We start from the raw sequence: 10253 nt of genomic DNA on the forward strand, positions 1-10253 counted from the left end.
GACTGTAAACTCATTTAAGACAGACAGAATGGCTGTAAGTTGACCCTACAGTTGCGAGTTTCTCCTTAATTTTCAAGTAAATTTCATGTTGGATGCAACGTTCAGATATCGTGAAACGATTGAATACATTGAAATTTGCTAACTTCTGACACCCATCTAACCCTTCAAAATAACTGGTTTAACGAAAGAATCGTTTGCCTGGAATCCCTAACTTATGTATATTGTACAAGAATATGGGATGTTTAACGTAGTGTGCGTCTCAGAATCAAAACTTTGCTCAAAATTACCTCAACGAAACTTTCAACCGTTCTCTTTCAAAATCAAGAATTAAAATCTTCGGTCGCCGTGCAAATTTTGGTACTATGTAAGCAAATTAACTCGTTAACTTAACCGATATTTGAAAAGCAAAATTGCGGCCGTTTCCTCTGTTTCACAAACATGAGCTCGTAGAAACTCGTAGTCACTACATGGGATTCAAATGACCCCTCCCAAGTTAAGTGGTAGCGACAACAGTATTTTAGGAGTTCGAGAGTCCCAATATCTGTCCTCGAGACGCGTTTTACCTTAAATTAATGTGCAGAAAGCTAGGACTTATAATAAGTGTGCTATACTGTCTCATGAGTAGTACATGAGACAGTATAGCACACTTGGGTAAGTTAGGGTGTCTTTTTTTGGGGGGGGAGATATAGAACACTTGGGTAACTTAGGGGGTTTTTCAGTGCCCAACGTAGTGTTAAGTTTACGCCATTACTTTGTTATGATTTGTTATGGTAATGGATCAGTTGGTTAAAGGGGTAGGTTTTTTATAAGCTTTATCATTGAACAAATTACATAACTGTGCACAACTTTCAAAGAACAAGGAACTAAAATCACATGAACAGTCAATGTCAACAATCATTATCACGAGACACACCGGGGATTGATGACAACCCCTTTACATGGTATGATTTTCAAAGGCCTTTAACAAACATTACCCATGTATAGCTTCTAGTTTTACCAGGAAGTACGGTTAGGCTTCATTGCTGACATACAGACAGTCGTTCGGAATAGTTTAGATGTAAAATCGTTACAATATTCTTGTACTTATCCTATTTTAACATATATAAACTTCAACGAGGATATCTACTTAGATTTTGATACTGAATACAGTTTGCTTGCATTAAAAACACACAGGCAATTGCTTCCTTGTAGGCCTAAGTGTACCTTTACGATGATAAATATTACATTTCGAGTGACGCCGATATTTCATGAACGCACGTCTCTTGTAACGTAAGTGAACATCACAATGAAACGATCCCAAATTACTTTAAGAAAAAAACAATAATCGAATGTAGAAATTTATGATATCTATTCTTGACAAATCCAAATAAGCCCTGATCAACTTGACCCAAAAAACCGACAGTACGAATTTCCACCAGCCAAATATCGAAATGGCGTATAATTCAATTGTCGTAAACCAACTTCATCCCAAAAGAACATTTGACTACTGGTAAAAAATGAAAATCAGAACGGTAATATATACGCTCTCAGGTCGTTGGCATTGATTTATGCATAGTTTGAGTCATAGTGATGTTAGAATAAGGCATTGTTTATGGACATGGTAGGGATGCAGCAAGCATGGAATAATAATCTTTACGGCCCTGATACGGGTTTTGCGGACCGAGGTTGTACGGCGGAAGGGCCCGAGCGTGCGAGGGCCCGTACGCCGTACAACCGAGGTCCGCAAAACCCGTATCTGGGCCGTAAAGGTTTTATCATATACCTTATTCAACGGTTGTGATATGTTTCAGTATTTATCAATAAAATTTTGTTAAAGTTATGGGCGTAAATTTAAAAAAACATGAGCCACGCAACTTTGCGGATTAATAGTCGCGCCAGCGGCTTACTGACTACGCATGCGCTTATTCATAATATACTATGCGAGTAACCGGAAGTGTACCCTTCTTTCTCATTGGGCGCCGCCATGTTTTTTTTTTGAGTACTCGTAAATAAACAAATACGAAACAAATTATTATGATATAACATGCCTTTTATAAAATATACCTCTTTTATTAGCCAGTAAATGTTATTATACACCTTGTCGCTGATACAAAGTATCGTTGATATAGATAAACGGAGAAAACTGTCGTGCATATGAACGGGGGCATACGCAAAGAATGCTGGGATTGAATTATAGAAGAGCGCCCCCTGTGTCAATAATTAGATTCAAAAATTGCAAGTATTTAGACGGAACGCTATAGTTTTTAGCTTGCAAGTGGAAGGTGGGCAGTGCAGTTACCATTGCAATGATAATTATTGCATAATACGTCCCTTGTTTAACGCCATAGGCTGTTATCATTGTAAAAATTGCCAATTTTTGTCCAAAATTTTTACACGCTACAGAAAATCTATACCTGCCCTGCTGCAGGGTTTGACGTCGTGTACGTACGTGAACTGCTTTCATCAGAGGGAAACTGGGCATAGTTGTCATATAAACGTTTATGAAGTAACAATTACAGTTCATCATGAATCAATACAAATAACATTGCCAATCTTAACCCCTGGCGCGACACCAAGGGCTGAGCCCTATATTAGTCGCGCCAGCGGCTTACTGACTACGCATGCGCTTATTCATAATATACTATGCGAGTAACCGGAAGTGTACCCTTCTTTCATGGGCGCCGCCATGTTTTTTTTTTGAGTACTCGTAAATAAACAAAAACGAAACAAATTACCATTATATAACATGCCTTTTATAAAATATACCTCTTTTATTAGCCAGTAAATGTTATTATGCACCTTGTCGCTGATACAAAATATCGTTAATATAGATAAAGGGAGAAAACTGTCGTGCATATGAACGGGGGCATACGCAAAGAATGCTGGGATTTAATTATAGAAGAGCGCCCCCTGTGTCAATAATTAGATTCAAAAATTGCCAGTTTTTAGACGGAACGCTATAGTTTTCAGCTTGCAAGTGGAAGGTGGGCAGTGCGGTTACCACTGCAATGATAATGATTGCATAATACGTCCCTTGTTTATCGCAATAGGCTGTTATCATTGTAAAAATTGCCAATTTTTGTCCAAAATTTTTACACGCTACAGAAAATCTATACCTGCCCTGCTGCAGGGTTTGACGTCGTGTACCGTACGTGAACTGCTTTCATCAGAGGGAAACTGGGCATACCGGTAGTTGTCATATAAACGTTTATGAAGTAACAATTACAGTTTATCATGAATCAATACAAATAACATTGCCAATCTTTAATAACCCCTGGCGCGACACCAAGGGCTGAGCCCTATATAATATTATGTACGATGTTGTCATTTGTTCTGTTGTGGAACGCGTCACGAGCTTGTTCTATGCGAACGCCAATGTCACTACAGAATGAGCACAGATGAGTAGTTGATCCTGCTCGTTAAAATACACTTTCTCAGCAAAACATTGAGAGGAGACTATCAAGCACTTGTTTTAAACCAATTTTGATCGGAATAAGATTCGAACTGTCTACAATTTGCTTCAAAACTACGAGCGAAGCGCATAGAAACGGGTTCGAATCTCGCGCTGACGTGCTTTCGAATGGAATGTACGTGGATAGCAACGCGCGTAGCAACGACAACGAAAAAGTTCGAAAAAGCGCGCACACTACCTTATTTGGGCAAAGTGTGCCTGGGCGTGATACGGCAACTTATTACACACCTGTAAGAGCGCCTTTTCCCATAGGTTTACATGGGTACGTGAATCTAGGTGTAATAGGACAAGAGGTCATGAACTTTCCAACCAGCTAACCAAATCTTTGGTCTCGTTAAATAAACCGACGCAACGTCATGCAACACGGATTCTCCCCAAATGTTAAACTAAGTTGTCATGTGCATGCTCACCAGTAACTCGGCTAACATTTATGTCTTACTCTGCCGTTGTAATCTAAAATTGGAATTGGGCCAAGTTGGCCCTCTTTAGCTATGAAAGATGGAACGAGATATTTGGCGGAGTTTATCTCAGTAGGTGGTGGTCTTGGCCGAGTCAATTTTGGTCGAGATGCGGTCAAACCTACGAGAATGACCACATATTGTTGACATAGAGATGGAACACTTAAAATGGCACACTGAAGGAATTAGCATACCACGTGAAAAAAGTCTGGAAAAATAAGAAGCAATACGACAAAAGGGTCTGTTTTGACATCTTTGCGTGTTCAAACGGAATGGTGAATCCAATCAATGAAAATTAAAATAAAACAATGTGAAGTGTCTGTTCTTCTGTATATGTTTTACTCTTTCATATTTGATAAAAATCCGGTCTACAACTCATATAAACTCAATCGTGAATAATTTACTAGTGTATATCAATCTTCCACTCTAAGTTTATGTATCCCAGATATTTCGAAGTGACTCAGCCCTTCTTCTTCATTCTTTCTGAGTTCTGAACTTGACAGTGGCAGTTCGAGATTAGTAACTGTAGTGGATCCATGAAGAAGAAGCTCTTAGTCACTTCGAAATATCTGGGATATATAAGCTCAGAGTGGAAGATTGATATACATTCATATAAACGGTAGACGCCTATGTGGTTTTGACATTGTTTTAATCGTGTGATTAGTGAGGCTCAGTTTCACAGGCTCCAATTTCGTGTATTACATTTCGGGCGAAATGTAATCTACAAATTTCCCGTCACTCGTGCAATTTGTAATCGAATTACTGTATCAGAGTAGATAATAATCATACACACTCAACCCTGGACCAAGTATTATATGCAGTGGAATCCATAGGCCACACATGTACAGCGGCAGTGGCAGAGGGTATACTCAATGAGAATGCTTCACCTGACGGTAACTTTCATCTCCTTTGCCGCAACAGTTGTCGGTACCAACGCTGTGAGTGTTAGTTTGAGGTTGTCGTTTGTTGTTGATATGTTGCTGAAAGTGGCATGTTTTTTTGACAAATTTCAAACCACACAGAAGATGGACAAATGCCTGAAATATACGTCAAAATCAAGGCAAAATTTCGGTAATTTGGTCAGGTTGAACTTCTGACTATAATAAATACGATAATAGTCATTAGCAAGTTGACGTTTGTTTGTCAGTGACTCATTACTCCTCAATTACTTATCAATTGCTAAATGATTGGGGATACCAGAAAAATTCACGAATTTTTTGCTTAACCAAGGGAATCATCACCGTCGATGAAAAAGGGCTTGCAAGTATTGTGCAGAAGTTACAAGAACCAGAGGAACGTAAGTACATCAATTTTTCACGCATTGAACGGTTGAAATCGAATTGTACAAAAATTTGAGATTTCACTATTTTCTCAAGTGGTTGAATTTCGAACATCAGACTTTCGAAATCAAGGATCAGCCCTTTTTGTTTTGGGAATATCAAAATTAATTTAATTTAAAGTAGAAAGCGCCTCAGGGACAGATATTCAGATTCCCAAATTTGACAATATTCTTTTGGCCTACCGATTGTAGGAACTCATTTTGAAGCTGACGTCGTAAATGCCCCCTTCACCAGCTTAGTTTATAGAGATACAACAGCCATTTTGAATTTCATATATCACGAAATATTGGGGAATTGTCTCTCAAGTATCAAAAATTGCTAGATAAACCCCGATTTTTATTCTCAGTTTTGAGATTGGTTAAAAGTTTGCTTTAGGAATTAATTTTTGAGCAAACGTTTACGTCTCACACTTTCGAGGGGCAAACTACTTACGCGATTGTCGATGATCTATTTATTATGTGTTATTGAGAAAGTTATCGTGACTATTATGTATCCAGAATGTTCAACACCAGGCCATTTCTTTTGTGATCCACCAACCGATGAAGATTGTGAAGTTGCCGCAGGATGTAAGAACCTTCAAGCTTGCTCGGAGGTGGTTTGCTCAAAATGTCCCCACAAGGATCCTGGCGTCGCTGCCAGAATATGCAAGTACGTTGACGCCGTACAGAAAATACTGAAGACTGGTAAGATAACGACAAACTTGTATATAGGGGAGCCACTGTGCTTTTAAGTGTCAACAAGTGGCTGAATATTTAGTTCTCAAAGTGCTTCTTATGAAGAGGTTCAGAAAAAAATGCAAATTCGGTGTTTTTTGGCCTGATATAAAGTTTGGCCTAATATAAAATAGAGTTCAGAAAGATGCAAGACTGTCTACGTCATGCTCATAAAGTTTAGTAATACAAGCGAAGGCATAATGTTATCTGTAAATAAAAGAAAACACTAACATATTGAAGGGAGAATATTCTGTGGGAGTCTACGTACCCATAGAGAGTACTGACAATTTTCACAATCTTTACGATTGTATGTAGAAAATACAGTTGGTATATTTTCATTTTCCTGCAATATTCACAAAAGATCCGGTGAAAGATATTGTCTTTAAAAATTTAACAAAAGTCACTGTCACCTCGCATGATTTTAATTAGAACGACACATCTGTTGCTCCTTAGAAAAAATCACTGTTAGAAAAGTGATCACTCCGCGATTTTTTACTTTTTTGTACACAAGAATCAGTCAATATCTTCGTTATTGGATAAGTAATCTTTCACTGTTGGTTTTTATCCGGAAAAGTACATGTGCAAAGCATTTTCGAAACGAAGATTCAATATGCAACAGCTATATTCGTAACTAATGGCTCTTTCTGTGTGAAAGCGTTAAATTTTCCACAAAGCAAATTGTAAACGTTCAAGTTCGTGTGGTGAGGGGCGATTCAATGTAAATTATCTCAAAAAAGTACTTCGGCAACTTTCACTTTGTGGTCGATTTTCTTATCGTCACCTCTCTAGATAAAACATTCAGAATTTCTAAGAAATATAACAATACTTTCTAATATTAGGTAGTCCACCTTGTAAAGGTAGAAATGATAGTTGTGCATTCACTTGTATCCAGTCAGTTCCCGTCTCGTTTGTGTGTTGTTCAAAATTCACGTATAAAACACATTTGAAAGATTTCCATATCTCTGCATTCGGATGAAAAACATTGTGTATGAAATCAACTATCAGATGATTGTATCTTATTATTTCTCCATTCGTAATACCTTATAATAACAAAGAGGATTTACAGTGGTTTATTTGTATCTTATCTTTCGCTATCTTTTAGGCGTTATTGACTTTAACGTTGAGGGAGCCACCCTGACGCAGAAGTACATCGCCACTTTAAAATTGGTCTATGATGAATTTGACGGTAAGTAGAAATGTTAGTTTTAAGTCAAAATCTGGAAGACGTTTTTAGTGCGCTGTTTTTTCCTGTACCCTACATATATATTTGAACCTTTCCACTCTGCATTTCAGTGTGCGGTGATGGTCGCATCGTTTGCGATGAAGTGAAAGGGGGATGCGTTGACTTCGATGACGCCTGCAATGATGACGGGAAGGACTGCGTATGTGGATTACAGAACACCATCAATGTCATGACAAGGACCTTGACCCAAGGTGAGAAGCTTTCGAGGACACATTGATATTGTGTATTGAAGGGGTAGCGTTTTCAAAGTAAGATCTCGATTTAGTTATTTCTAATTGATGTATGTAACGTTTACATGTTACTAATTATGTAGGATTTTTTCCATCGATACGAATTCAATGACATATTCAATTTTCCTGAGACAATGAACAGCCGGAAAACACCCTATGTTACAATATTTACTGAAAGGAAATAAAGGAAATGTGCACTGATGTTATGAATTAATAACAATATCCTGTCATAATACACCAACATATGGTTCATATATATATATATATATATATATATATATATATATATATATATATATATATATATATATATATATATATATATAACGTATAACGTATATATATATATAACGTATAATGTATATGCTCGACGCTAAAGCAGAGCGTAACAAGCAATAACACAAATTACTTCAAGTACAAAGTAATGATATCAGACAGAGCCTTAGACACTTTTTTCTGTCTGAAGATCGCAGGATGCATGAAACTTTATTAACGGATATCATTACTTTATTCTTGAAGTACTTTGTATATATATATATATATATATATATATATATATAATATATAATATATATATATATATATATATATATATGTGTTTCATGACTGTTTTCTTACAGATGGCGTGCCTTACATAATGTAGCCCAATGGAACTTGGCTCGCACGGCAGCCATTCCACATTTTCAGAATCTATCTTGTACAGTCATAATCGTCCGATACAAGTATAGATATGCTGTCCTGGCAAATGTTTTGAAGCGTACGAATGAGGATCCAATGTCGTAATATCGTGGAAAGTAGCATTTCAAAGAAATATTTCTTTCGAACACTTACCTGACAGTCACTTTTGGCATTGTATAAGATTAGCGCTTTTACCATGTAGGCTATTTCTATTTCTAGTTCGCTTGTTTATGAACATTTCATGAACATAGCTTTTCTTAAATTTACCTTTCCGTTCAAGTACAGATAGCGTTTTAAAATTTAAATTATCTGAGTTAATCAGTTTTATATAGTGCGTATGTATTCTTCAAATATTTATTCCCCAAATTTTGTGAATATTTCTGGGTTCAGCAAAGATTTGCTTTTATATAAAGTTCTATTTTATGGTTATTGGTAAGGATTTTTGCATGCCACTGTTAACAACGCACAATTTTAGCTCTATTAAAAGTTGTTTCTATGATACAGATAATATTGTGCCGTGTTTTTTAACCTGTAACGGTATTGAAATTACAGGCCATATCTTTTAGTATTTTTACCATTGTTGAAAACCCTAGTCAATGTCAATATATGTGATATATAAGACATGAGTATTGCAATTTCATGTGCAATGAATGTCACAAAACAAACTTACTTGATGAGATTTGATTTGCGGCTGAAAAGTTTTATTACCTATATCAATATATAATTTCAGATGAAATACAAAATTTTATCGTTGACATTAGCAGTATTTTCTTTTGCAGTGAAAAATTAGTTTAGTAGAAAATGTTAAACTGTCACATACATATAGTTGTTAAACTGACATTAGACAAACATTGACTATTCATTATCAGACGGTTAGCACTTATGCATTTGTAACCAATTTGCGAATAATCAGAATACATACTGTTATTATGGAGACGGAATACTTATAATGTCACACTGAAGACATTAAAGCTGGATCATACCATAGGATTTTTTATAGTTCGAGGGAAAAATAAGAAGTATAACAAAATGGTCTAATGCAACACCTTGGCTGCACAAACGGAATAGTCTAGTAAATCGATGAAAATAAAAAATAAAACAATTTGGATATCATCTGGTGTTCTGTACTTGTCTTTACATTTTCATATATGATAACCATTCTGTCTATCATTGATCTAAATGGAAGACGCCCTTATGGTTTTGACATATCTTTGAAGTCGAAGGTGTACAAATCACACAAATCTCTCTTTAGTCGAAGGTATACAAATTAAAAAATTGTGTACCTTCAACTAAAGAGAAATTTGTGTGATAACACATATATAGTTTGTAAGTCCACAGAGCTAGCCCCCCGCAAAATACAGCTGTTTAAGCCACTTACACATGCTGACGTAGATATCTTGGTATGCATAATCTATTTAATCTTCCTTCTATTGCACACGACACTTGGCGTCACCAAGCCTTTATTTCAGGCTCCTAGTCTCCAGGTTAATTCATTCTTGGCCATGCTTTCGGACTTTTTGTCCACCAGTTTGCACCGTTCAACGTTTGGTCTGTACAGGGATACCTGTCACCCCAGTTCACAAACTCCAACCAGGTCATGCACTGCTGCATGCCACCTAGGCCGAGGTCACCCACCTTACACAACCATTTGGGTACATTCCGTGCTGGGTCCATACAGGGTACCAGTAAGCCCAGATCACCAATTCCAGCAGGGCAGTGCATTGCTGCTGTATGCTACCCAACCAGGAGCCCAAACATTCAAATTCACCACCATTTCACATTGGCACTGCTCGATACACCCGATTTCGCACCATTCCATGCTGAGAATTCCAGGGACACCTGTAACCCCAGATCATGACTCCATCCAAGCTCTGCTGCCGTCACTCGGACCGTGTATTCCCATTTATTCTTCATCCGAGCGAGTCAACTCTGGCAATGATAGTCACCACCCATTTATTCCGGCCAAGCCAGTTAGACAATTAATTACGCATTGCGAATTTCGACGTAGTGTTATGTATGGGTATTATTGTCATTACTTTTTCGGACCAAACAGACACTCATGTCACTTTTACACACCACCATTTCACAGCATTCCATGCTGGGGCCATACAGGGACACGTGTCAACTCAGATCATAACTC

The 10253-nt window shown here is 37.2% G+C and overlaps 1 protein-coding gene across 1 annotated transcript; it reads left to right on the forward strand.

Annotated features, from left to right (window-relative positions):
• Positions 1 to 4727: 4727 nt before the first annotated feature.
• On the forward strand, positions 4728 to 8619 carry LOC139122140 (uncharacterized). Its single transcript, XM_070687557.1, has 6 exons — positions 4728 to 4847; positions 5140 to 5206; positions 5747 to 5932; positions 7065 to 7148; positions 7256 to 7396; positions 8056 to 8619. Exons 1-6 carry the CDS (start codon positions 4782 to 4784, stop codon positions 8076 to 8078), a joined length of 567 nt encoding a protein of 188 aa, XP_070543658.1. The 5' UTR covers positions 4728 to 4781; the 3' UTR covers positions 8079 to 8619.
• The last annotated feature ends 1634 nt before the right edge of the window (positions 8620 to 10253 follow it).

The sequence above is a fragment of the Ptychodera flava genome, chromosome 2 (assembly GCF_041260155.1).
Source record: "Ptychodera flava strain L36383 chromosome 2, AS_Pfla_20210202, whole genome shotgun sequence".
In the NCBI taxonomy this organism is placed as follows: Eukaryota; Metazoa; Hemichordata; class Enteropneusta; family Ptychoderidae; genus Ptychodera; species Ptychodera flava.